The sequence below is a fragment of the Delphinapterus leucas genome, chromosome X, assembly GCF_059928025.1.
Source record: "Delphinapterus leucas isolate spDelLeu-1000000601 "Yukka" chromosome X, BTC_Dleu_Yukka2, whole genome shotgun sequence".
In the NCBI taxonomy this organism is placed as follows: domain Eukaryota; kingdom Metazoa; phylum Chordata; class Mammalia; order Artiodactyla; family Monodontidae; genus Delphinapterus; species Delphinapterus leucas.
In genome coordinates, this window is record NC_143150.1 from 77,250,188 (window position 1) to 77,277,932 (window position 27,745).

A 27,745-nucleotide genomic window follows, 5' to 3' on the forward strand; every position below is an offset into this window, starting at 1 on the left:
TGGAGAATATTTTGGTAATAACTTTTGGCTTTATATTTTCTCAAGCCTTTTAAGTTTTTGATTCTCGATGCATTGTTGAATTGTTGCTTTGCTGAAACTTCATTTCTTGGTGAATGACTATTTTTTGGTTTTCCCTTATTTCTAGAAATGTTCAGAGCTTTTGCACTGTGAATGAGCAAACATTTTCTAAAGAACTACTTCTCAAATACTTCAAACATAACAATATATCGAGCTTCATACAACAGCTTAATGTGTATAAGTATGATTTTTTCATTTCTGCAAGCATTATTAGAATTGGGATATCACAGAAAAGTTAACTCTTTTATTTAAAACATATGAATACCACTCTGTGTTGGGTAAGGACGTTTAATACAGTCTATCAGTAAGACTTTACTAGTTTATTTTACTGATTGTGGTTTCAAACATAACAATTTCCTTTCTGGAAAGCCCTGCTTTAATCTTTGTGAGTTATAGACTCTTAGAAGTGAACATTGCATAAAAGTTTATCAAGTTCAAACCTATTACATTATAGCTAAGGAATGGAACTTAAAGAGATGAAGTGGATTTGCCTCATATCATACAGCTAGTCAACTCAGGTCTGGACACCATTACTTTGATTAAAAATAGATATTTTTACTCTCTCTAATCTTTAGAAATCAATGTCTGAAATAGCAGAGATGTGAGCCATACTGCTGCCTTAAAGCCTCTTTTTTCTACAGAAATATTTGTGTAACCATTATGAAAAAGTTGAGAAATACATAAAACTATTTATATATATATATATATATATATACACTCTTTTGTAAAATTTGTTTGTTGCATATTTTAACCTAGCGTTGTGTCATAAATGTTTCCTCACACTTAGCATAATATTTTTTTATGTTATGTAATACCATGATCATTATTAAGGCCACTCTTATTTTTACATGCTTTTAAAAATGTACTTCTGTTATTCTGTTTTTCCTTATTTTAGCTAAATGTTCATAATGAACATGTATTTTTATAGTAAAAAGGAAACATTATTTATACAAAATATCTTTGAAATAATACTTTCAGGGCCTCAAAGTGGTGGTGAGATTGTACAATGAACTGCTTTAAATCATTCAGGTTTAGAAGCACAGAAGATTTTAAAATTTATTAACAACATAAAATAGTTTAATTTTAAATATCTGAGATATACCAACCAAAGTCATATTTATTCCTATATGTTTAGTTAAAGGATTTATTCATGAACTCTTAAGTTTAGTTAGTTTTTCCCATTCTTCCTCTTTTAGTCTTCCACTTTATCCCTTTACTATTGAATCTATCTCTTGATCATGTCTAGAGACATGATCTGTTTACCTAATTGCTTTGAAGAATAGAAAGCTATCTGTCCACTTTCCCATACCATCCCAATTTTGGCTTTTTAGCACTTTAGGGTTTTTTTAGATTTAATTAAACATTCTACAATGTGATTGGCATATATCCAATTAATAGGAATTTCCAATAGAAAAAGTTCATTGAATTATTGCTTTTCAATAATATTTCATATTTCTAAACTGAGTTTTAAATTTAGTGTTTATTATTGTGGGTTATAAGCAGGAAAATAATATTCTTTACTAGTGTTAGAATGAGAAATTACAGTAAATTATTCTTGGCCCATTGTAGGAAAGCAGTCACGCAAGACAAAATAATTATAGTTTAGCCATAAAACCTGGGCAAGAAATTAAAGAACCCTAATAAATACACTGATGCTCTCATAAAAGTTTACCAAATGTTTGTCTCCCTATCAAAATGGAAAGAAAATTCTCTAATAAAGATGTCACAGAATATAACTACTCATGACATGTATCACTGCTTATTTTAAGTCTACTGCTAAAAGTACATGTATAAATTTTGGTGGCAATATGGTATAATTGATAAAATGTGTAGCTTATATGTTTCTCCATCAGCATACCTCTGTCCTTATTTGTTATGTCTGATTAGTAAGTAGGCAAATATATATAAACACAAAAAGAAACCTAGCACCAAGGGACATGGAGGACCCAGGACAGGAAGCAACCACCCTGGCATGAAGGGACAAATATTTTGAACCTAAATGCTTTCTATCAAAAGATAGAAAGGGAAAAATGATGGAGGAAATTTTCGCATATTGAGGTATGACAAGTCATTCTGGCTTATACATGATTTAACTTAAACCAGAATAGCAAATTTCATGGCCTATTAAACATATATTATACACCTGCTTTAACCTTAAAGAAAAGAATACATTAAAAAATCAAAATGGAGTAACTGTGGTTCAGGCACACAAAATAAACTAGGTAGCCATTGTGGGCATGATATTAGACATGTTCCTGTATTACTGAGAACTTGACTTTTCTGAACTGTATCAAAATTAAGGACACCACCAGCTGTTCTCAAAACAATATCTACTAACAACTGCCAACTACAATCTTATGGTCTCAAGGTCTCCTCTTATAACTATGAAACCTTTCTCTTAGTTTAGGAATAGTAGTCAGAAATGAGACAGCTCAAGCAGTAGCCTCCCAGAAGAAGGCACTAGATTCTTTAGCCAGAATAATTCTAGACAATAAAATGGCGTTAAATTATATTTTAGCTGAAAAAAAAATGGAGACATATGCAAAGTGGTCAATAGCTCCTGTTATGTATGTTAACATCCCTGGAAAAGTTGAAACCAAAATAAATAGAATAATTCAAAAGGTGATTTGATTAGAGAATGTACATAAAGAGGACCCACTCCAAAATTTATTTTTCTGGTTGCCATTTGGAATAGGAGGACTCTTTCAGGGAATACTACAAGGGTACATTTTAATCATTATCATCATTGTAATATGTCTACTAATTTTCAAATGTTTGTCCAGGTGCTATGATGAAGCAATCAAAGTGAGAGGTAATGTTTTCATAATTGACAATATTAATGGTAAACCTGGGACTCAGAATTCTTTAAAATGAAAGTCAATGACTTTCTCTTTTCTAATCCTCATGTACTGTTGGTGTGAATGTAAATTGGTGCAACCACTAATGAAAACAGTATCACGATTCCTCAGAAAGTTAAAAATAGAAGTACCATATGATCCAGAAATTTCACTCCTGGGTATTTATATGAAGAAAATGAAAACAATAATTATAAAAGATACATGTACCCCTGTGTTCATTACAGAATTATTTACAATAGCCAAGATATCTATGGAAGCAACCTAAGTATCCATCAACAGATGAATTGTAAAAAAAACCCCACAGCTACAAACACACATCCTGTACTATATTAATTTAAAAAAATATCCTATGAGAAACTGTATGTTTTTAAAGGTTATTAAATGTATTCAGAAGTTTCCCAATCAGAAAATGCTGGTATGACAAACAGTGCATACTATGATAATAATTATTTATAAAAACATTACATTTCCTAATGGTTGAATAATTTTCTGTTTTATAGTCAATTTATAAACAAATTATTCAGCTGATGTTATAGACAAGTTTCAGAAATCTCTACTTTAGAAATGCATTTGGTGAGCAGCATTTATTTCTCACAGTTTTGTTTCCTGATAATTCACAGTTGTTAAGGAAAACTGCATCTGCTTATGATCAGCTCTCAACTGACTTAGCTTTTTCTTTAGATATTCTTTTTCATTTTCGGTGTTCAACATGTCAATAGGGTTTTTAAAAGTAAGGCAATATATATTGTATTTATCAAATGTCCTAATGTAGGTTTTCTTCTTCTGGAATTCTATGGGAGCATTTTTATTCCCATGGCAGTTTCGTTTCCTAGACAGACAAGTCTGAATTTCCTTGTTTTGTTTTTTCTAAAGACCCTTCATATAATCCCACCCACCCTGAGAATAAGTCATTGTTCCCTACGACATGCTCCCAAGCACTTGTCCATGCCATTATTCTGGTATTCAGCCTTGTTGTATTAGTTATGAATTTATTTTCCCTCCATGCTAAATTGTTAGCTTCTTACAGACAGAAATTTCATCTTATTGGCCTGTATCTTCTTCATCAATCTTAGCCAACTACCTGAGATGGAGTGAGTGTTCCATAAATGTTGGTTAAGTAGATGAATAATAGGAAAAGTAAAAATTTTAAAGAGGAGTGGCCTTTGGGGTACATGAGCTTGTTTGATTCTGAATATATTCTAAGTAAGAAGTAAATACATCTTTCTTTTAAAAATATGAGTTCTCAACCTACAAATGGCCAACAGGTACATGAAAAGATGTTCAAGGTCACTCATCTGCAGCAAAATGCAAATCAAAACCACAATGAGATATTGTCTCACACCTGTTAGAATGGCCATTATCAAAAAGACAAGAGATGTCAAGTGTTGGTGAGGATGTGGAGAAAAGGGACCCCTTTGTACAATGTTGATGGAAATGTAAATTAGAGCAACCACTTTGGAAAACAGTATGGTTGTTCCTCAAAAAATTAAAAATATAACTACCACATGATCCAGCAATCCTAGGTCTGGGTATATACCCAAAGAAAATGAAAACAGTATCTCAAAGAGATATCTGAACTCCTATTTGTACATAGGAGTGCAGCATTATTCACAAGAGCCAAAATATGGAAGAAAAACCCGTGTCCCTCAATGATGAATGAATAAAAAAGATGTTACTTATATATATATATATATGTTATATGTTTTATATATATATATATATATATATATATATATATATATATATATATATCTCATGAGAAAGAAAGACATCCTGCACAACATGGACAGACTTTGAAGGCATTATGATAAGTGAAATAAGTCAGATATAGAAAGACAAATAGTTGCATATCACTTACATGAGAAATCTAAAAAAGCCAAACTCATAGAAACAGAGATTAGAATGGGGGCTACCAGGGGCTGGGGGATAAGGGAAAATGGAAGATGTTGATCAAAGAGTACAAACTTCCAGTTATAAGATGAATAGTTCTGGGGATCTAATGTATAGCATAGTGATTATAGTTAATAATACCGTATTATACACTTGAATGTTGCTAAGAGAGTAAATCTTAAAAGTTCTCATACAAAAAAATAGTAATTATGTGACGTGATGGGAGTCTTAGCTAACATTATGGTGGTAATCATTTTGCAATATGTGTTTCAAATCAACACGATGTACACATTAAACTTACACAGTGTTATATGTCAATTATATCTCAATAGAGTTGGAAAAAATAAAAATATGGGTTCTCAATGTGAAAAATAAGAACCCCAAGTTATTAATTTTTATGCTATCCATTCCAGTAGAGGGTGCTATAATTGGAAATGAAATGTTAAATTTCTCATCACATGATGGAGAACTTATTTCAGAAAGTAATTCCTGAAATATGTCTCTCTTTAAAATACATTCTGACAACGCCCCCCTATTAATTGGATATAGACTTGCAGCTCCCCATGTTTAACCCCTTTCCTCCTAAAATAGGAGGTCAGGTTCAGTTTACCTTAATTATATTTTTTGCTTTGGATATATATGCCAAGAAAACCTCAGGGATGGTTCTCATTTCAAAGCTAATGGTGATTTTCCTATACCAGAAAATTATCATTAAATTTATTATTTATCTTAGTAAACACCAGCAGGGTCCCTGGACTATGAATACATGCCTTGCATGGAGGACAGATACCATCTAGAAAATGCCCTTTGGGTATTAGTCAGGAAAATATACTTAGGTAGGCTATGCATATAATCATAAAAGGAAAAGTGTAAGGTCTACTCAAGAGGGTCCTGACTACCCTTTAGAAGGATAGGATGCAAAAGAAAGGAGACTATAATATGTCTTTTTTTCCATGGCAAAATGTTTTCTTTTTGGAAGGTGTGGAAAATTCAAGATTTTAAAAGCTTTGATGAGTGCCGAGAAGATAGTGGGGCCCATGGTTAAGGGTAAAAAGAGGGAAACCACTAAAAAGTGGGGAAAATATAGTGATCAGCACCTAAAAAATGATAAGGGAAAAGATTCTGTTTTCTTCCCATATCCAATTTAAGTCAGTAAAGGGATTTGAAGATGGTATAATATGGTCTATTTTCTAGCTTTTTTATAGGAAGAAGACTTTATTGTTCCAGGTTAACCAAGAAATAGAAGCTGATTAAGTCCCAGAAGACAGTTGCCACTACTCAGATGAATTGACATGTGAATGTTCAAAGTCTAATATTCCAAAGAAAGTATTATAAAAATGAGGTTGCTTTTCATTAAAATACAGCTGTAGTTTTTTCCTAGCAATGTAAGAAATTCTGAAAGCTAGGAAGATGACACAAAAGCCTAAATATCAGTCATTCTTCAGAATTGTGTTTCAGTATAGGATAAGAAGTTCCCTTATGCTACCTAACAAAACAGTGATGAGTGATATTTTAAGCCCAAGAAGAGGCTTACTATATACCAAGTATTGCTGCTAGACTACAATGATGTAAGGGATGAGCTTCACATCCCAATCAGGGCGTTTAAAAGCAGTGTTCATAAACAGAAATAAGACAGAATCTCTCTCGATGTCTTTGGAAACAACTACCTTCCCGAGGGAAGATACAAAAGGAAAACTAAGCTTCTTAACACATGAGGAAACAGAAATGCTTCAGAAATAGCATTTTTATATATACATATTGTAGCTGGCAACTATGGGTATACTTTTATCCTTTACTTGCTTAGTTTCTGTGAACTAAAAATCTGTTTGTGTTCGTGAATCCAGATTCCTACATGAGCTTAAAGAAATAGGATTGGTAAACCATATATATTTTCCACAAATAATTCAATACCCCACATTATACTCCTATTGCCATCTTTTTCTGACTCCCTATTGATCAGTATGCTAGACTGCATCTGGAAAGTAGCATTTCTGTTCTTTTCAAATAGTGTATGTTACTGATTGTTATTTTGGCACCTCTGAATTAGTTATACAGTAACAGTTGTGATTTTTCTTACATTAAAAATACATACATAGACATAATACATCCAATTCTTGATTATTCAGGAGGAGATGATCTAGTTGGCCATATCTCAAAGTCCCTTTGTTTCTCTTTCTTTCCCATACTGCTTGCCTCAAAGTCTTTTCCAGAGTTAGCAGGACACGAAAAGGAGATGAAACTCAAATCAGTTAATTTTACTCCCACTCAATAATCCTCAGAAAAGATATAGTGGATATAGAAGAAATCTGAAATTATTGGTTAAAGGCTTGAGGATTATATATAGATTTAAATTGTCCATGCTTTCCCACTTGTACCCTAGAGTAACTTATAAGTTCTATAAAAATACAGTAAAATAAGCTATTGAGATCTAAGTTCCCAAATTTGAAGATTAGGCTATTATTATCCACCAATTTAATACTTTGTAGCAGTCAAATATTTTGCTTTATTGCTTATTTATTCTGGTGATTTTCAACTCTCTTGTCAGAGGTTATTTTAATACATTTGGGGCTTTTGGTCTTGCTTTGCTTTTTTTTTTTTCTTGAGTTTTTATTTTCTAATAGATGGTCTCTGAAAGGTGATTGCATTGGAGAATGGGATGACTGACCAGGAGAAGAAAGTATGGAATTTCAACATTCATTCTTCAGCAAGGGGTAAGCCAACCTTCTGGAAAATATTAAGCACAAGGTATGGGAACTGTTACCACAAGTTTTTATAGGATTTTGAACTACAAGAAGTCTTTCCTTGATCTACACATTTTACAATTGTTATAAGTTTTAGGGGTCAAGTTTGTTTAGGGGGCACTTCGGATTGGCCATCTGGAAAACTCATTTGCTAGGTACTTATTCTAGTTATCTGGAAAGATGACTTTTTGATATCAATTTATCCAAAGACTTATGACCACCCTACCTGAGACATATTTTATTATCTTTGCTAATTTTACCTTGCAGATGAGGATATAACATTTTAGGAAGTGGATAGAAGAGATAGGATACATTATGAAGTAACGAATGTATTTTGATATTTTTCTTAATGAGCAAAATATCTTCTGAACCTGACTGTTCACACCCAGAGCTGTTGATTAGTCAAGAAAGAACATAAAAGAGTAACACAGTTTTTCACTTATGAGACATCTATTTACTTTGATATTTTGCATGAACCTTATATACAGATGAAGTCTGTGTTCTGGAACTTCAAGACAAAAGGCAAAATCAAGAAGATTTGGAATATTATTTAGACCAAAGCATGTTTTAGTTCTCAAAGCATGATTTGTGAACCCCCTAGGAGTCTCCAAAACATTTTCAGGGGAACTGTGAGATCAGAACTATTTTCATAATAACACCAAGCATTATTATTATTTTAAATATTTATTTATTTATTTGGCTGTGCTGGGTCTTAGTTGTGGCATGCAGGATCTTTGTTGCCGCGTGCGGGATCTTTTAGTTGCATCATGCATGTTCCTTTAGTTGTGGCATGCAGGCTCTTAGTAGCAGCATATGGGCTCTTAGTTGTGGCATGCAGGATCTAGTTCCCTGACCAGGGATCAAACCTGGGTGCCCTGGATTAAGAGTGCAGAGTCTTAACCACTGGACCACCAGGGAAGTCCCCCAAGACATTATTAATAGCCGTTTTTACTCTCATTCTCTCATAAGCACAGTGGAATTTTCCCAAAGATACATGATGTCTGATGATGTCATCATTCTAATTTAATATATAATAGGTATATAATTGTAATTTGTAAAACAATTTATAAATATTTAATATGTTAGTTTTAAACTGTTATATAGTAAATACTGATAGATATAACCCACATAGACAAAAGCTCTTTGGGATCTATAATTTTTTAAAAGTGTAAAATTGTACTAAGTCTAAAGAGTTTGAGAAGCACTGACATAGACCAAACTTGATTCACAAAGCATTATTTTTCATAATACAAAAACACCATGGTCTTTATTTTAGCTGTGATGACCATGGAATGGCCTTCTCCATTATGTGAGATAGGAGAACGAAGAAGAAAGCTAAACTAAGATGAACCAGTATCCAATGCCATTGAAAAAAGAGCCATGCACAGATACATCTGAGTCTACTTTAAATCTTGTTTGGCTCATTCAGAGTAATATTCAGAGTAGTATTTAGACATATGAACTGACCAATATTTACTTTGAATTTTCAGCTTCCACATAGATAATAATGGCTCTTATATCCTGTTAGTATAAGTGATGATCTTAGTAGTTTAAAGGGGATATCATATTTTTCTTCTAATTTTTAGGGAAGAAAACAAAATCTTCAGCTGCTTTTTCTACTATGGTGTCACCTTTTTAGTTTTGCATCCATTGGCTCAGCAAACATTAAGGAAAATGGTACATACCACCAATAAAAGAAATGACCAGATCTGGTTTAAAAGATGACAGACAATTTCGTCATTATCACAGAATCAAAATAGGCATCTGGCTTATTCCAAATGTGATTGATCCCTCTTCTGGATCCTGATACAATTTATTTTCTCTGCTGCTCATTTGTGATTTATAACATACTGCTTTTCAGAGCTAGTTATTTTTTTAAATATATAAATATTTAAACTTCTCTCCTGATCTGTTAACCACATGAGGGATTTTTGACAGATAGTTCATTCTTTAAGCACTTTTAGAGAAGATGAAAACAAGTTGGAAGTCCCAATTTCCATTTCTCAAATTTCAATTTGAGTGACATAAAATCTGTAGTTCCTTGCTTGCTAGAACCAAAGTTTATTCACTTTAGTGACACTACATAAAGCATCAATTTAGAGTCACTGATAATGTGGTGTGTTGCTTTTTCTCTTATCTGTGTTACATTTTTAATTAAAGGTTTTACTGTGAGATTCTGAGAGAATAACTCATTTTTTTAGATCTATTAAATATAGTGGTAATGGACCTTAAAGTCATGCCCAAACGATGCATATCCAAATAATTAAAGCCAGTTTAGTCACCAACTATGAAAATAATTACAACATTGCTTTTATTTACATTTTTTGGTCTTTGTCTTTTTAAATTTTTTTATTGAAATATAATTGATTTGCAATATTATATTAGTTTTGGGTGCACAGCACAGCAATTCAGTATTTTTACAGATTATACTCTATTAAAAGTAAGTAAAAGATAATGGCTATAATTCCCTGTGCTATATGATATATCCTTGTTAATTACATATTTTATACAGCTCTTAATCCCATATCCCTAACTTGACCATCCCCCTTTCCATCTCCCATCTGCTAACAACTAGTTTGTTTTCTATAAATGTGAATCTGTTTCTTGCTTTCTATATACATTTTTTTGTATTATTTTTAAAATTCCATATGTAAGTGATATTATACAGTATTTCTCTATCTGACTTATGACACTGAACATAATATTCTCTACATCCATCCATGTTGATGCAAATGACAGAATTTCATTGTTTTTTATGGCTGAGTGATATTCCATTGTGTATATACACCATATTTCCTTTATCCATTAATTTGCTGATGGAAATTGTGTTGCTTCCATATGTTTCCAATTGTAAATCAACTTTGGGGTGCATGTATGTTTTTGAATTAGTGTTTTCATTTCTTTTGAATCCATACACAGGAGTGAAATTTCTGGATCATATGATAGACAGGAGTGAAACTTCTGGATCATATGATAGTTCTATTTTTAGTTTTTTGAGAAATTTCCATACTGTTCTCCATAGTGGCTGCACCAACTTACATTCTCACCAATGGTGTACAAGTGTTCCCTTTTCTCCACATGCTTACCAATATTTGTTATTTGTAGACTTTGAAACTAGCCATTCTGACAGATGTGAGGGGATATCTCATTGTTGTTCTGATCTACATTTCTTTAATGCTTAGTGATGTTGAGCATCTTTTAATGAGCCTGTTAGCCATCTTTACATCTTCTTTGGGAAAAATGTCTATTCAGGTGTTCTGCTCATTTTTAATTGGATTGTTTGTTGTTTTGCTATGGAGATATATCAGTAGTTTATATAATTTGGACATTGACCCCTTATCGGTCATAGCATTTACAAATATTTCTCCCCTGCCATTCAGTAAGTTGTCTTTTCATTATCTTGATGGTTTCATTTGCTGTGCAAAATCTTTTAAATTTAATTAGATCCACTTTGTTTATTTTCCTTTTATTTATTTATCTTTTTTGCCTTAGAAGACAGAACCAAAAAATATTCTATGATTTATGTCAAAGAGTGTCCTGCCTATGAGCTCTTCTAGGAACTTTTTTTGGTTTCAGGTCATACATTTCAGTCGTTAATCCATTGTGAGTTTATTTTTGTATATGATGTGAGGAATTTCTAATTGCATTCTTTTACAGGCGCTGTCCAGTTTTCCCAGCACCATTTATTGAAGCAACTGTCTTTTCTTCATTGTGTATTCTTGCCTCCTTTGCCATAGATTAACTGACCACAGGCATGTGGGTTTATTTCTTGGTTCTCTATTCAGTTCCATCAATATATGTGGGGTTTTATTTTGTTTAACTTTTTTTGCCAGTACAGTGCTGTTTTATCTTTTTTAATTTCTTTATTGGAGTATAATTGTTTACAAAGTTGTTAGTTTCTGTTGTACAACAAAGTGAATAAGCTATAACTATACATATATAACCATACCCACTCTTTCTTGAGCTTCCTTCCCATCCCCCCTATCCCACCCATCTACGTCGTCACAAAGCATCGAGCTGATCACCCTGTGCTATGCAGCAGGTTCCCACTAACCATCCATTGTACATTTGGTAGTGTATATATGTCAATGCTACTCTCTCACTTTGTCCCAGCTTCCCCTTCACCCACTGTATCCTCAAGTCCGTTCTCTACAACTGAGCCTTTATTCCTGCCCTGCCACTAAGTTCATCAGTACCATTTTCTTAGATTCCATATATGTGCATTAGCATAAGGTATTTGTTTTTCTCTTTCTGACTTACTTCACTCTGTATAACAGACACTAGGTCCATCACCCTCACTACAAATAACTCAATTTCATTCCTTTTTATGGCTGAGTAATATTCCATTGTATATATGTGCCACACCTTCTTCATCCATTCAACTATCGATGGACTTTTAGGTTGCTTCCATGTCCTGGAAATTGTAAATAGTGCTACAATGAACATTGTGGTACATGTATTTTTTGAATTATGGTTTTCTCAGTGTATATGCCCAGTAGTGGAATGGCTGGGTCATATGGTAGCCCTATTTTTAGTTTTCTAAGGAACCTCCATAACGTTCTCCATAGTGGCTGTATCCATTTATATTCCAACCAACAGTGCAAGAGGGTTCCCTTTTCTCCACACCCTCTCCAGTATTTATTGTTTGTAGATTTTTTGATGATGGCCATCCTGACTGGTATGAGGTGATACCTCATTGTGGTTTTGATTTGCATTTCTCTAAAGATTAATGATGTTAATCATCTTTTCATGTGTTTGTTGGCAATCTGTATATCTTCTTTGCCTATTTTTTTTGTCTATTTAGGTCTTCCACCCAGTTTTGGATTGGGTTTTTTGTGGGGGTTTTTTGATATTGAGCTGCGTGAGCTGCTTGTATATTTTGGAGATTTATCCTTTGTCAGTTGCTTCATTTGCAAATATTTTCTCCCATTCTGAGGGTTATATTTTTGTCTTGTTTATGGTTTCCTTTGCTGTGCAAAAACTTTTAAGTTTCATTAGGTCGCATTTGCTTATTCTTGGGACCATTACTCTACGAGGTGGCTCAAAAAAGATTTTGCTGTGATTTATGTCAGAGTGTTCCACTTATGTTTTCCTCTAAGAGTTTTATGATGTCTGGCTTTACATTTAGGTCTTTAATCTATTTTTAGTTTATTTTTATGTATGGTGTTAGGGAGTGTTCTAATTTCATTCTTTTACAGGTAGCTACCCGGTTTTCCCAGCTCCACTTATTGAAGAGGCTCTCTTTTCTCCATTGTATGTTCTTGCCTCCTTTGCCAAATATAAGCTGACCATATATGCCTGGGTTTATCTCTGGGCTTTCTATCCTGTTCCACTGATATACATTTCTGTTTTTGTGCCAGTACCTTACTCTCTTGATTACTGTGGGTTTGTAGTATAGTCTGAAGTCAGGGAGCCTGATTCTTCCAGCTCCATTTCTCTTTCTCAAGACAGTTTTGTTTATTCAGGGTCTTTTTTGTTTCCATACAAATTGTGAAGTGTTTTGTTCTAGTTCTGTGAAAAATGCCATTGGTAGTTTGATAGGGATTGCACTGAATCTGTAGATTTCTTTGAGTAGTATAGTCATTTTCACAATGTTTATTATTCCACTTCAAGAACATGGTATATCTTTCCATCTGTTTGTACCGTCTTTGATTTCTTTTATGAGTGACTTAAAATTTTCTTCATATAGGACTTTTGCCTCCTGAGGTAAGTTTATTCCTAGGTATTTTATTCTTTCTCTTGCAGTGGTAAATGCGAGTATTTCCTTGATTTCTCTTTCTGATTTTTTGTTGTTAGTGTATAGGAAGGCAGGAGATTTCTGTGCATTAATTATGTATCATGCTACTTTACCAAATTCATTTATTAGCTCTAGTAGTTTTCTGGTGACATCTTTAGGGTTTTCTACATATAATTCTACATGTAATCTACAAACAGTGAGAGATTTATTTCTCCTTTTCCAATTTGGATTCCTTTTTTCTTTTTCTTCTCTGATTACTGTGACTAAAACTTCCAAAACTATGTTGAATAATAGTGGTGAGAGTGTCACTCTTTTCTTGTTCCTGATCTTAGAGGAAATGCTTTCATATTTTCACCATTGAGAATGATGTTGGCTGTGGGTTTGTCATATATGGCTTTTATTATGTTGATGTAGGTTCCCTCTATGCCCACTTTCTGAAGAGTTTTTTTATCATAGATGGGTGTTGAATTTTGTTGAAAGCCTTTTCTGTATCTATTGAGATTATCATAAGGTTTATACTTCAGTTTGTTAATATGGTGTATCACATTGGTTGATTTTCATATGTTGATGAATACTTGCATTACTTGGATTAACCTCAGTTGATCATGGTGTATGATCCTTTTAATGTACTGTTGGATTCTGTTTGCTAATATTTAGTTGACGATTTTGTATCTATATTCATCACTGATATTGGCCTCTAATTTTATTTTCTTGTGACATTTTTGTCCTATTTTGCTATCAAGGTGATAGTGGGCTCATAGAATGAGTTTGGGAGTGTTCCTGCCTCTGCTATATTTTGGAAGAGTTTGAGGGGGATAGGTGTTGTCAATTCTCTAAATGCTTGATAGAATTCACCTGCGAAGCCATCTGGCCCTGGGCTTTTCTTTTTTGGAAGATTTTTAATCATAGTTTCAATTTCAGTGCTTGTGATTGTTCTGCTCTTATTTTCTATTTCTTCCTGGTTCAGTCTCGGAACGTTGTGTATTTCCTAGAATTTGTCCATTTCTTCCAGGTTGTCCATTTTATTGGCATATAGTTGCTTGTAGTAATCTCTCATGATCTGTTGTATTTCTGCAGTGTCAGTTTTTACCTCTTCTTTTTCATTTCTAATTCTGTTGATTTGTGTCTTTGCCCTTTTTTTCCTGATGAGTCTGGCTAATGCTCAATCAATCTTGTTTATCTTCTCAAAGAGCAACCTTTTAGTTTTATTGATCTATGGTATTGTTTCCTTCATTTCTTTTTCATTATTTCTGATCTGATCTTTATGATTTCTTTCCTTCTTCTAACATTGAGGGGTATTTTTTCTTCCTGTTTGCTTTCAGTGCAAGGTTAGGTTGTTTATTTGAGATGTTTCTTGTTTCTTGAGGTAGTATTGTATTGCCATAAACTTTCTTCTTAGAACGCTTTTGCTGCTTCCCATAGGTTTTGGGTCCTCGTGTTTTCATTGTCATTGTTTTCTAGGTATTTTTTTTGATTTCCTGTTTGATTTCTTCATGATCTCTTGCTTGTTTAGTAGTGTATTGTTTAGCCTCCATATGTTTGTAATTTTTACAGCTTTTTTCCCCTGTAATTGATATCTAGTCTCTTAGTATTGTGGTTGTAAAAGATGCTTGATATGATTTCAATTTTCTTAAATTTACTGAGGCTTGATGTGTGACACAAAATATGATCTATCCTGGAGAATATTCCATGAACACTTGAGATGAAAGTGTACTCTGGTGTTTTTGGATGGAATGTCTTATAAATACCAATTAAGTCCATCTGGTCTAATGTGTCATTTAAAGCTTGTATTTTCTTATTTATTTTCTGTTTGGATAATCTGTCCATTCGTATAAGTGGGGTGTTAAACTTCCCTACTATTACTGTGTTACTGTTGATTTCCCCTTTTATGGCTGTTAACATTTGCCTTATGTATTGAGGTGCTCCTATGTTGGGTGCATAGATATTTACAACTGTTATATCTTCTTCTTGGATTGATCCCCTGTTCACTTTGTAGTGTCCTTCCTTGTCTCTCGTTACAGTCTTCATTTTAAATTATTTTTATATCTGTTATGAGTATTGTTACTCTAGCTTTCCTTTGAGTTCCATTTGTATGGAATATCATTTTCCATCCCCTCACCTTCATATGTATGTGCCCCTAAGTCTGAAATGGTTCTCTTGTGGACAGGATATATACGGGTCTTGTTTTTGTATCCAATCAGCCAGCCTGTAGCTTTTGGTTGGGGCAATTAATCCATTTTCCTTTAAGGTAATTATTGATATTTATATTCCTATTACCATTTTCTTAGTTGTTTTGAGTTTGTTTTTATAAGTCTTTTCCTTCTCTTGTATTTCCTGCCTAGAGAAATTCCTTTAGCATTTGTTGTAAAGCCGGTTTGGTGGTGCTGAATTCTCTTACTTTTGCTTCTTTGTAAAGCTTTTTTTTTTTTTTTTTGACTGTCTTTGGAATTCTTCGCTTCATTAAGGTTCTCACAAAATACAAAGCTCAAATGTAACCATCTACGTCCACCACAAAACAGAATCAAGGAAGTGGTTAGCACACAAACAATGATCTTTTTCATTTTAAAACATATAAATAACAACGTTCAAGGTTTGACAGTTTTCTCCTGTGTGTTTCTCTTTAAGGCTTTATGATGCAGGCCCTTAAGTACGCATACCTGTCATCAGGATACACTGCCCACAAGCAGGGAAGGCCACCGTGGGTACATTCCTGAGGGTGACACGCACTTATCCATGTTGCCTCAAGCCTGTGGAAAACTAAAAATCAGACACCCTCTGATCAGTTCGCACAGTTTCATTAATTTTCTTTCTACCACGAAGTGACAATAGAAAGGGGTAAGTTCCCAGCAGCATTCAAGCTCTCAGAAGATCAATCATGAAGGGCGAGAAGGAAAAGACAGGCCTTTTCCTGGATGGAATTTTTTCCTTTTATCCAGAAAACCCCCCATAACCCATGGAGTTTAAAGGCTGGCTTGTACTGAAACGTTTTTCAGATTAAATAGAGTTGAGTAAAGCTTTTGATTTCTCTGTCGTACATGAATGAGATCCTTGCTGGGTAGAGTAATCTTTGTTGTGAGTTTTTCCCTTTCATCACTTTAAATATATCCTGCCACTCCCTTCAGGCCTGCAGAGTTGGTTCTGAAAAATCAGCTGTTACCTTTATGGGGATTCCCTTGCATGTTATTTGTTGCTTTTCCTTTGCTGTTTTTAATAATTTTTCTTTGTGTGTATTTTTTGTCAGTTTGGTTAATATGTGTGTCGGCATGTTTCTCCTTGGGTTTATCTTGTGTGGGACTCTTTGTGCTTCTTGGACTTGATTATTTCCTTTCCCATGTTCAGGAAGTTTTCTACTATAATCCTTTCAAATATTTTGTCAGACCCCTTTTATTTTTCTTCTTCTTCTGGGACCCCAATAATTCGAATGTTGTTGTGCTTAATGTTGTCCCAGAGGTCTCTGAGACTGTCCTCCATTCTTTTTTTTTTTTTTTGCTGTACAAGGGCCTCTCACTGTGTGGCCTCTCCCGTTGCGGAGCACAGGCTCCAGACGCGCAGGCTCAGCTGCCATGGCTCACAGGCCCAGCTGCTCCATAGCATGTGGGATCTTCCTGGACCGGGGCACAAACCTGTGTCCCCTGCATCGGCAGGTGGACTCTCAACCACTGCACCATCAGGGAAGCCCTGTCTTCCATTCGTTTCCTTTATTTTTCTTTATTCTGCTCTGCAGCAGTTATTTCCATCTTTCTTTCTTCCAGCTCACATATCCATTCTTCTGACTCTGTTATTCTTCCTTTGATTCCTTCTAGAATAATTTTAATTTCAGTTATTTGTTGTTCATTACTGTTTGTTTGTTCTTTAGTTCTTCTAGATCCTTGTTAAACTTTTCTTGTATTTTCTCCATTCTGTTTCCAAGATTTTGGATCATGTTTCTTTTCATTACTCTGAATTCTTTTTCAGGTATTTTGCCTATTCACTCTTCATTTATTTGTTCTTGTGGGTATTTATCTTGCCCCTTTGCCTGTAAGATATTTCTGTGTCTTCTAATTTTGTCTAATTTACAGTATTTGAGGTCTCCTTTCCCTAGGCTGCAGGTCGTATTTCCTCTTGCTTCTATTCGATGACCCCAGTAGTGGGGTTTGTCCACTGTCTTGTGTAGGCTTCCTTATGGGAGGGACTGGTGCCTGCGTTCTGGTGCCTGGATCTGAGTCTTTTCCCTCTAATGAGCAGGGCCATGTCAGGTGATGTGTTTTGGGCTGTCTGTGAGCTTAGTATGACTTTATGTCATCTGTGTGCTGATGGGTGAATTTGTGTTCCTGTCTTGTTTGTTTTTTGGTGTGAGGCATCTAGTGCTGGAAGCAGTAGGGTGGAGCTGGGTCTTGGATTCAGATAGAGGCCTCATTGAGAGTTCTCAGCGATTAATCTTCCCTGGCGCCAGGAATTCTCTAGTGGTACAGCATCCTGGATTCAGTGCTCTCACTCCAGAGCCTCAGGCGTGACTTCTGGTCAAGGGACAGAGATCCCCAAATCACTCATCTGACATTAAAGTGGTTTAAAATAAAAGACTAACAAAACCCCAGAAAAATGGTAAAAGTAAAATCAAACAAGCAGAAAGAGAAACAAGGAAACTTGCACACACAAAAGAGACAAAAACAGAACCATGTAAATCAGATAGCAAAGGAACCACCAGACAAACAAAAGAACCCAAGAAGGAAATCAAACAATTAAGAAAAAAGCTGACAAAATCCCCAAACATAAAACAACACCAAAGCAAAGTGTCAACTGAAGAATGAAGCAAAGAAACAAAACAAACAGAGAAAAATTATATAAAAAGGAAAAAGAGAATGGGGAAAGAAGACAGAACAACAGAAATCAATGTAGAAACAGAAATATAAAAAAATAGAATAGAAAATATATTAAAGCAAAAAAAAAAAAAAGACAAACAAAACCCCAGCAAATGGTAAAAACAAAATCAAACAAACAAAAACAGAAATAAGGAAACACACACGCACCTAAAAGAAACAAAAACAGTGCCAAATACAACAAAATCAAGAGAAAAACAGACAAATAGAATAACTCAAAAATGAAATCAAACAGTTAGGATTAAAACTAACAAAACACATAACCTAAAAAAAAAATCAAACAGTGTGCCAACTGAAGAATAATGTGAGGAAGCAAAACAAACTGATAAAAATGATTTAAAAATTATAAGAATAAAATAAAATACAAAGGGAAAAATCACAGGACAACAGAAAAACATAGTAGAAATGGAAATATTTTAAAAAAGGCAAATATATTAAAGAAAAAGAGGAAGAAAGGAATAAGGGAAAAGAACACAGAACAACAGAAAAGCAAAGTAAAAATAGAAATGTATAAAAAATAAAAGTATGTTTTAAAACATGGAAATCCCAAAAGACTAAAAAAATTTATTAAAAAACTAAAACAACAACAAACAAACAAAAATGGAAAGAAAAAGAAACCAAAAAAACCCCCAAAAAGTCTAGAACCAACAACAGAATGAATCGAAACATAATAAAATTAATAATAATAATTATGTTTCCCTGGGGTCTCTGCTGTAAGTTTCCTTGCACACACCATGAGCCACAGTCCAACTCTGCCTCCCCAAGGGGATCTCCTTTGCCTCTGTGCTGGTCTCTAGGCCTGCTGTGGGCCCTGTGGAGACCACTCAGAATCTGATCTGGCCCAATTCCTGTGTGTGCTGCCCCCAAAATCCACAGCTGTCAGAGCTAGACCATTTTCATTTGTGGGAACACTCATTGTCTATTCAGATATTCCATAGATGCATGGTCTACCTAGCTGAACATGGGGATTTAATATGCAGTTTGTGCAGCTGATGTAAAGATTTTTGATCTTCCTTAGTCACCCTGTCCCTGGGGTTCAGCTTTGGTTTTATCCTCACGTCTGGTGTGGTCCACCCACAGAAGTCTGGTCCTGAGGCTTCCTTGGAGATCTTCGGCCTGCTCCTGTGAGTACTGGGCACAGAGGTGGTATGACTGCTTGGATCATGGGAGCACCAGTGCTGCTACATGCACAGGGAAGCAGGCAGCCATGGGCACAAGATATATGGCCCTAGTGAGGGCCTTTTCTAGCGCTCAGCATAAGGCACATGAGGGCCAGCCATGGTTTTTGGGTTTATCTTTTGGGTTTACCCAGCCATGCTGGGTTTTTCTGGCACCCAGCAGCAGGCATGTAACGGTCAGCCCTGAGAGGACATTTTTTTAAATTGCCCTTTAGCTGGCACATGAGGGCCTGCTCTGCGGGGGCTTTTATTATTTCTTGGCAGCTGGCATGCAAGATGCAGCCCACAGAAGGCTTCTTTTATTGTCATTGGCAGGCACCAGTGTGTGGATGAGAGAGGTTACAATAGTGGCTCCTCACCCTGCATGTTACTCAGCAGTAGTGCCCTGCTTCCATGGCAGTCCAGTCTTCCTCCATAGGCATTTCCTGCTGTAGATTTCCTCCCTCCTGTCCCCTCAATCCGTCTCCCCACAGCCAACAGCACTTCTCGCTCTGGGTCTGTTCTCCAATCCCCATGCACCAGTTCCCAACCTCTTTGCACAACTGTGAACATATGTCCCAGTCTGAGGCACGTAGGGCCACAGTACGGACCATCTGTGTATTTCTCAATCTGTCCCATCTGCTATAGATAGGCCACTTCACCCTCTTCTGACAGCCTCAAATGCTACCCTTCTGTCCCAATCGATTTTCCCATCAGAGAGGGGGTTTCCACGTTGGAGAGAGGGTTTCCCTGAATTCGGAAATCTCTCCTCTGCTTCAGGTCCCCCACCCCAGTGTGCAGGTCCCATCCAACTTCCTCTCCTCCTCCTTCTCCCTTCATATTTTCCATCCTACCCAGTTATACAGGGATCTTTATAGTCCTTTCTGGTGTCCAATGTCTTCTGCTAGTGTTCAGCCAGTGTTCTGTGAGAATTGTTGCATCTATAGATATATTCCTGAGGCATCCGTGGAGAGAGATGAACTCCACTTCCACCTACTTTTCTGCTATCTTGAATCTCTCTCTCTACAGTGCTGTTTTAATTACTAGAGTTTGTATTATAATCTGAAGTCTATAAGAGTGATACTTCCAGCTTTGTTCTTCTTTTTCAAGATTACTTTGGCAATTTGAGGTCTTTTGTTGTTCCATATAAATTTTAGGATTATTTGTTCTAGTTCTGTGAAAAATGTCACAGGTATTTTTATAGGGATTGCATTAACTCTCTATTTATTTGGGTAGTATGGCCATTTCAACAATATTAATTCTTCCAATCCAAGAGCAGGGCATAACTTTCCTTTTCTTTGTATCATCTTCAATTTCCTTCATCAATGTTTTATAGTTTTCTGTGTATAGGTCTTTCACTTCCTTGGTTATGTTTATTCTAGGTATTTTATAATTTTTGATGTGATTTTAAACAGAATTTTTTTTTGCTTTCTAGTTCTGTTATTTCATTATTAGTGTATAGAAAAGGAACAGATTTTTGTATATTAATCTTGTATGCTGTAACATTGTTGAATTTATTCTAACAGGTTTTTTGGTGAAGATTTTAGGGTTTTCTATATACAAATCATGTCATCTGCAAGTAGTGACAGTATAAATTCTTCTCACCAGAAGACTGCCAGTAGATCCACGACCCACAGCCCTGCAACCACACTCCCAGGAAACTGGCTCTGCCAACCAGTGGGAAAGCCACAGGAAAACCCAGGGCTCTGCAGTCAGCCATGTTTTAACCTGGGCCTACCTACACATGGCAGAAGCCTCCACACAAGGCAAGACCTGGCAACCAACAAGACTGGAGGCCAGCCACACCTACCATAACACCCACAGTAGTCAGCCCACCAAAAGAGAAGGACCCATGCAGCCCACAATAGAGGACATCCCTAGAGCATATAGCTGTGGTGACCAGAGGGGAGTGTGCTGCTGTGACACATAGGACATCACCTACAAAAGACCACATTCAAAAGTCAAGAAATGTAACCAACTTACCAAATACATAGAAATAAAAACAGCAAATTAGAAAAAATAAGGCAACAGAAGAATATGTCCCAAACAAAGGAACAAGATAAAACACCAGAATAAGAATTAAATAAAGTGAAAATAAGCAATCTACTTGAAAAAGAGTTCAAGGTAATGATAGTAAAGACATTCAAAGAACAGAAGGAAAGATTGGATGAACTAAGTGAGAAGTTAAACGTTTCCCAAGATGACAGAATAAGAGGACCAGAGTTTACCTCTCCCCACAAGTACATCAAGAACACATCTACAAATAGAAGAATTCTCACTGAGCACTTGCTGAACACTAACAGAGGACCTGAGACACCTAAAAGGATAAGAAAAGGTCCCCGAATAACTGGGTAGGACAAAAGAGAGAAAATAAAAATAAAGAAAACAGGAAATGGGATGGGACCTGGGCCCCTGGTGGGGAGATGAAGGAGAGGAAATGTTCTCACAATCAGAGAAGACTCCTCACTGGTGAGATCAGCTGAGATAAAAGGGGAGATTTGGGGGCTGTCAGAGGAAAGAGCAGCAATTGGTCTATGGCAGGGAGGAAAGAGTGAGACTTACACAGATAGTCAATGTCACAGCCCTGTGCACCCCAGCCTGAGACGGGTGTCTGCCAGTGCTGACAGGGTCTGGGTGCTGGAATGTGGTGTTTGGAGAGCAGACCCAGGGAGAGAACTGCTGTTGGCTGCACAGAGACAGCCTGAGGGGACAGGAGTGAGGAAATCCATAACCAGGAATGCTCCTGGAGGAAGCCCGGGCTACCATAGAAGTGAAGCGCCATTGCAGAGTGATGCATGAAGGGCAGGGTCACCATCAAAACTCTCTCCCCACATGCCAGCCCCCACCTCCACAGGCACTAGGAGAGGCTCCTGCCAGAGAAAATGCATGCGCCCCAATCGTTGCCAACGTCTCCCCCTCCCACCTGAATGAGTATGCACACTCCAGTCAGCCACCACCCCCAATTCCTCCTTCTGAAACAGGCCTGTGAACCTGGGGTCGCTGTATCGGATCCCTCTTGCCTGGGCAGGGAGCAGACGGCTGTGCGTGACCCATACAGAGAGGTGGGGCTGAAACCAAAGCTGAACTCCAGGAGATGTGTGACTAAGGAAGCAGAGCTGAAATCTCTCCTTGAAGCAGTGCAAACCATGGATTAAGACCCTGTGACTGGAATGGTTAATTCAGCACATGCAGAACATCTGAATGGACACCAAATGCTCCAAGACAGGTCTAACTTCAGCAGCTATAGACTTTGTGGGGACATAAACGTGGGGGTTGGGACAGGCCAGAGAGTAAGCTGTCCCCATAGCACCCAAAGCAGGTCCAGATCCATAATTACTGCAATCCTTGGACCTGACTTCAGTGGATCTACATTGGGGCTTGGGGAAAACAACATCTGAGAGACAATAGGGTCAGCCACTGGCATATCCACAGGTAAGGTGGGACAGAGAGCAGTGCCTACAACAGTGTAAGCTGAGAGCTTGCACAACAGGTAAAAGGTGACACCACAGAGCACACACACAGGTGAACTCCTCCAGAGGAGGAAGACTCAGTGGCTTCCGTCCAAGTGGGAGTGGTCCAATCCCACCTATATCACACTGCAGAACAAAAACAAAGCTAAGAAACAGATCTGGGTGCCTCTAACCCAAGAATTAGGGAGCAGACCTCACTTCTGACAGGGCAGTGAACATCACAGAGCAAAGGGGAAGCCCTGCTCAATATTCAGTGCAGGCTTTGGTCATCACAACATCAGTCACACCTCCTATAAAGGGGATAGCAGCCAGTATACATTGAGGAAAGAGGTGGCAGATATCTATATTAAAAACAACCCTCAGGAGGAGCTTCAAGATGGTGAAAGAGTAAAACGTGGAGATCACCTTCCTCCCCACAAATATATCAGAAATACATCTACATGTGGAATAACTCCTACAGAACACCTACTGAACGCTGGCAGAAGACAGACATCTGAAAAGGTGAGAAACTCCCCAAGAACCTGGGTATGGCAAAAGAAAAAAGAGAAAACAGAGGCAAAAGAATAGGGACGGGACCTGCACCAGTGGGAGGGAGCTGTGAAGGAGGAAAGGAAGACTTTCCACTCACGGAGACTGCGGGTGGTGGAGGGGGCAAGCTTCGGAGCCACAGAGGAGAGTGCAGCAACAGGGGTAGGGAGGGCAAAGCAGAGACATTCCCGCAAAGAGGATCGGTGCCGACCAGCACTCACCAGCCCTAGAGGCTTGTTTGCTCACCTGCCAGGGCGGGTGGGTGATGGGAGCTGAGGCTCTGGATTCGGTTGTATTTCAGGGAGAGGACTGGGTTTGGTTGTGTGAACACAGCCTGAAGGGGGTAGGTGCACCACAGGTAGCTGGGAGGGAGTCTGGGAAAATGTCTGGAGCTGTCGAAGAGGCGAGAGATTTTTCTTTTTTCTTATTTTTTATAGTTTAATGTATTTTAATAGCAAACTTACAGGAACAGCACAGAAGACAGACAACATCAAAAACATGTACTTGCATATAGGACAACTCAGTTACAAAAGTATAGTGAATGGATGGAATCTACTGTATGATAAAAATGCTACAAACACCATTTAGTTTCAATCAATAAGAATTTTACTTGTTTAAAAAAAAATCCAAATGATGGCATTGTCCAGAAAAATTTAACAGGTTTATTTATAATTGTTATAAAGTTGAACTGCTGAAACTTGTTCACTGAAACATTTTGACTTGCATTAATGCTTTATGTCCCTGCATTTATATTAAAAATTCACACACAAATGAAAATGGTAAAACTGCCAATACCTGATTTCTGTCCCCCATTTTTCCACCTGCAATCATATACTTAGGTACCTTTTGACCCCACCGGGTGGGGGGGAATCTAACGTTCAGAACTACCAATAACAGGAAGAGAATTTTTTTTTTTAAAGAATGAAATGTTTCCCATCATAGTGGATTCTTAAGCACGTTCTCCACGTATGCAGCGTGCTAGCTGGATGTCTTTTGGCATAATCGTTACACGTTTGGCATGGATAGCACACAGGTTGGTGTCTTCAAAAAGGCCAACCAGATAGGCCTCAGTTGCCTCCTGCAAAGCACCAATAGCTGCACTCTGGAAGCACAGATATGTTTTGAAGTCCTGAGCAATTTCCCGCACCAGACTCTGGAAGGGAAGTTTGCGAATCAGAAGTTCAGTGGACTTCTGATAACGTCTAATTTCACGGAGTGCCACGGTACCAGGCCTGTAACGATGAGGTTTCTTCACCCCTCCAGTAGAGGGCGCACTCTTGCGAGCGGCTTTTGTAGCCAGTTTCTTCCTCGGTGCTTTACTACCGGTCGATTTGTGGGCAGTCTCCTTTGTACGAGCCATGGTATAAAGACCTCCTTACTTACCTCCCTTCTCCTTCGGCTGAAGCTCAGCGAGCTAGAGGCGGCGCTGGCATCAGAGAGTGACAGTGGTGTGGTGGCGGCAGTGAACACAATTAAGAGACTTTTTCTTGCCTGTTTGTTTCACAATGCGGGAGGAGAGGGGATTAAGATCGCCGATTAAACAAGCTCCAGAGATGGGCACAAGCCACAGCTATCAGCATGGACCACAGAGATGGGCACGAGATGCCAAGGCAGCTGCTGCAGCCACCAAGAAGTCTGTGAGCAAGCACAGGTCATTATCCACACCTCCCTCCCGGGAGCCTGTGCAGCCGGCCACTGCCAGGGTCACATGATTCAGGGAAAGTTTCCCCGGGAGAACACAGGGCATGCCTCACACTGGTGCAACGTCACGCCAGCCTCTGCCACCGCAGGCTCGCCCCTGATTCCATACCACTCCCTCACCCCGGCCTCAGTGAGCCAGAGCCACCGAAGTAGCTTCTCCCTTTACCCCGTCCTGCCTGAGTTAAGAACAGATGCTGTCAGGCGACCTACACTGTGAGGCGGGGCCAGGTACAAAGATGAACACTGGGACCTGTGCGAATAAAGAAGAGAAAGGAAAATTTCTCCCAGGAGACTCAGGAGCAGCGGATTAAATCTCCACATACAACTTGATGTACGCTGCATCTTTGGAATACCTGAATAGACAATGAATCATCCCAAATTGGGGAGGTGGATTTGGGAGCAACAATATACTATTTTTCCCTTTTTCTCTTTCTGTGAGTGTGTATGTGTATGCTTCTGTGTGTGATTTTGTCTGTATGGCTTTGTTTTTACCATTTGTCTTAGGGTTCTGTCTGTCTGTTTGTTTGTTTTTTTTAGTATAGCTTTTAGCACTTGTTATTATTGGTGGATTTGTTTTTTGGTTTGGTTCCTCTCTTCTTTCTTTCTATATTATTTTTTATTACTTAATTTTTTTTTACTAATTAACTTTATAACTTTATTTTATTTTCCCTTCTTCTTTCTTTTTTTCCTCCCTTTTATTCTGAGCTGTGTGGATGACAGGCTTTTGGTGCTCCAGCCAGGCATCAGGACTGTGCCTCTGAGGTGGGAGAGCCAAGTACAAGAGACTGGTCCATAAGAGACCTCCCAGCTCCACATAATATCAAATGGTGAAAATCTCCAAAAGATCTCCATCTAAACACCAAGCCCCATCCCCACTCAACGACCAGCAAGCTACAGTGATGTACACCCTGTGCCAAACAACAACAAGACAGGAATAAACCCCATCCATAAGAAGAGAGGCTGACTAAAACCATGATAAGGCCACAGAAACCCCAAAACACACTACCAGAAGTGGACCTGCCCTCCAGAAAGACAAGATCCAGCCTTATCCACCAGAACACAGGCGCTAGTCCCCTCCACTACGAAGCATAGGCAACCTACTGAACGAAACTTAGCCACTGGGGACAGACACCAAAAACAGCAGGATCTATGAACCTGCAGCCTGCAAAAAGGAGAGCCACAAACACAGTAATTTAAGAAAAATGAGAAGACAGAGAAACACTCAGCAGATGAAGGAGCAAGGCAAAATTTTTAATTTCTTTCATCAGTGTCTTATAATTTTCTGCATACAGGTGTTTTGTATCCATAGGAAGGTTTATTCCTAGATACTTAATTCTTTTTGTTGCAATGGTAAATGGGAGTGTTTTCTTGATTTCATTTTCAGATTTTTCATCATTAGGGCATAAGAATGCCAGAGATTTCTGTGCATTAATTTTGTATCCTGCTACTTTACCAAATTCATTGTTTAGCTGTAGTAGTTTTCTAGTCGCATCTTTAGGATTCTCTATGTATAGTATCATGTCATCTGCAAAGAGTGACAGCTTTCTTTCTTCTTTTCTGATTTGGATTCCTTTTATTTCCTTTTCTTCTCTGATTGCTGTGGCTAAAACTTCCAAAACTATGTTGATTAAGAGTGGTGAGAGTGGGCAACCTAGTCTTGTTCCTGATCTTAGTGGAAATGCTTTTACTTTTTCACCATTGAGGACGATGTAAGCTGTGTGTTTGTCATATATGGCCTTTATTATGTTGAGGAAAGTTCTCTCTATGCCTACTTTTTGCAGGGTTTTTATCATAAATGGGAGTTGAATTTTCTCGAAAGCTTTCTCTGCATCTATTGAGAAGATGATATGGTTTTTCTCCTTCAATTTGTTAATATGGGAGGGAAGTTTATAGCAATACAATCCTACCTTAAGCAACAGGAAACATCTTGAATAAACAACCTAACCTTGAACCAAAAGGAATTAGAGAAAGAAGAACAAAAAAATCCCAAAGTTAGCAGAAGGAAAGAAATCATAAAAATCAGATCAGAAATAAATGAAAAAGAAATGAAGGAAACAGTAGCAAAGATCAATAAAACTAAAAGCTGGTTCTTTGAGAAGATAAACAAAATTGATAAAACATTAGCCAGACTCATTAAGAAAAAGAGGGAGAAGACTTAAATCAATAGAATTAGAAATGAAAAAGGAGATGTAACAACTGACACTGCAGAAATACAGTAGATCATGAGAGATTAATACAAGCAACTCTCTGCCAATAAAGTGGACAACCTGTAAGAAATGGACAAATTCTTAGAAATGCACAACCTGACAAGACTGAATCAGGAAGAAGTAGAAAATATGAACAGACCAATCACAAGCACTGAAATGGAAACTGTGATTAAAAATCTTCCAACAAACAAAAGCCCAGGACCAGATTTCTTCACAGGCGAATTCTATCAAACAATTAGAGAAGAGCTAACACCTATCCTGCTCAAACTCTTCCAAAACATAGCAGAGGGAGGAATACTCCCAAACTCATTCTATGAGGCCACCATCACCCTGATAGCAAAACCAGACAAAGATGTCACAAAGAAAGAAAACTACAGGCCAATATCACTGATGAATATAGATTCAAAAATCCTCATCAAAATAGTAGCAAACAGAATCCAACATCACATTAAAAGGATCATACACCATGATCAGGTGGGGGTTTTCCCAGTAATACAAGGACTCTTCAATATATGCAAATGA

General features: G+C 37.3%; 1 protein-coding gene and 1 non-coding gene across 2 annotated transcripts; both read right to left on the reverse strand.

Moving 5' to 3' along the window:
- Nucleotides 1-8,412: 8,412 nt before the first annotated feature.
- TRNAK-CUU (transfer RNA lysine (anticodon CUU)) lies at nt 8,413-8,485 on the reverse strand. The gene has a single exon. It is a non-coding gene; the product is annotated as a tRNA-Lys (tRNA).
- A 15,607-nt stretch (nt 8,486-24,092) lies between these two features.
- LOC111169704 (histone H3.3A-like) lies at nt 24,093-24,690 on the reverse strand. The gene has a single exon (XM_022564084.3). The coding sequence runs from the start codon at nt 24,673-24,675 to the stop codon at nt 24,265-24,267; it is 411 nt and encodes a 136-aa protein (XP_022419792.1). The 5' UTR covers nt 24,676-24,690; the 3' UTR covers nt 24,093-24,264.
- Between the last annotated feature and the right edge of the window lie 3,055 nt (nt 24,691-27,745).

What these genes read in the sequence shown, in the direction of transcription:
- LOC111169704 (XM_022564084.3), bottom strand. Translation starts at nt 24,675, where the DNA reads ATGGCTCGTACAAAGGAGACTGCCCACAAATCGACCGGTAGTAAAGCA.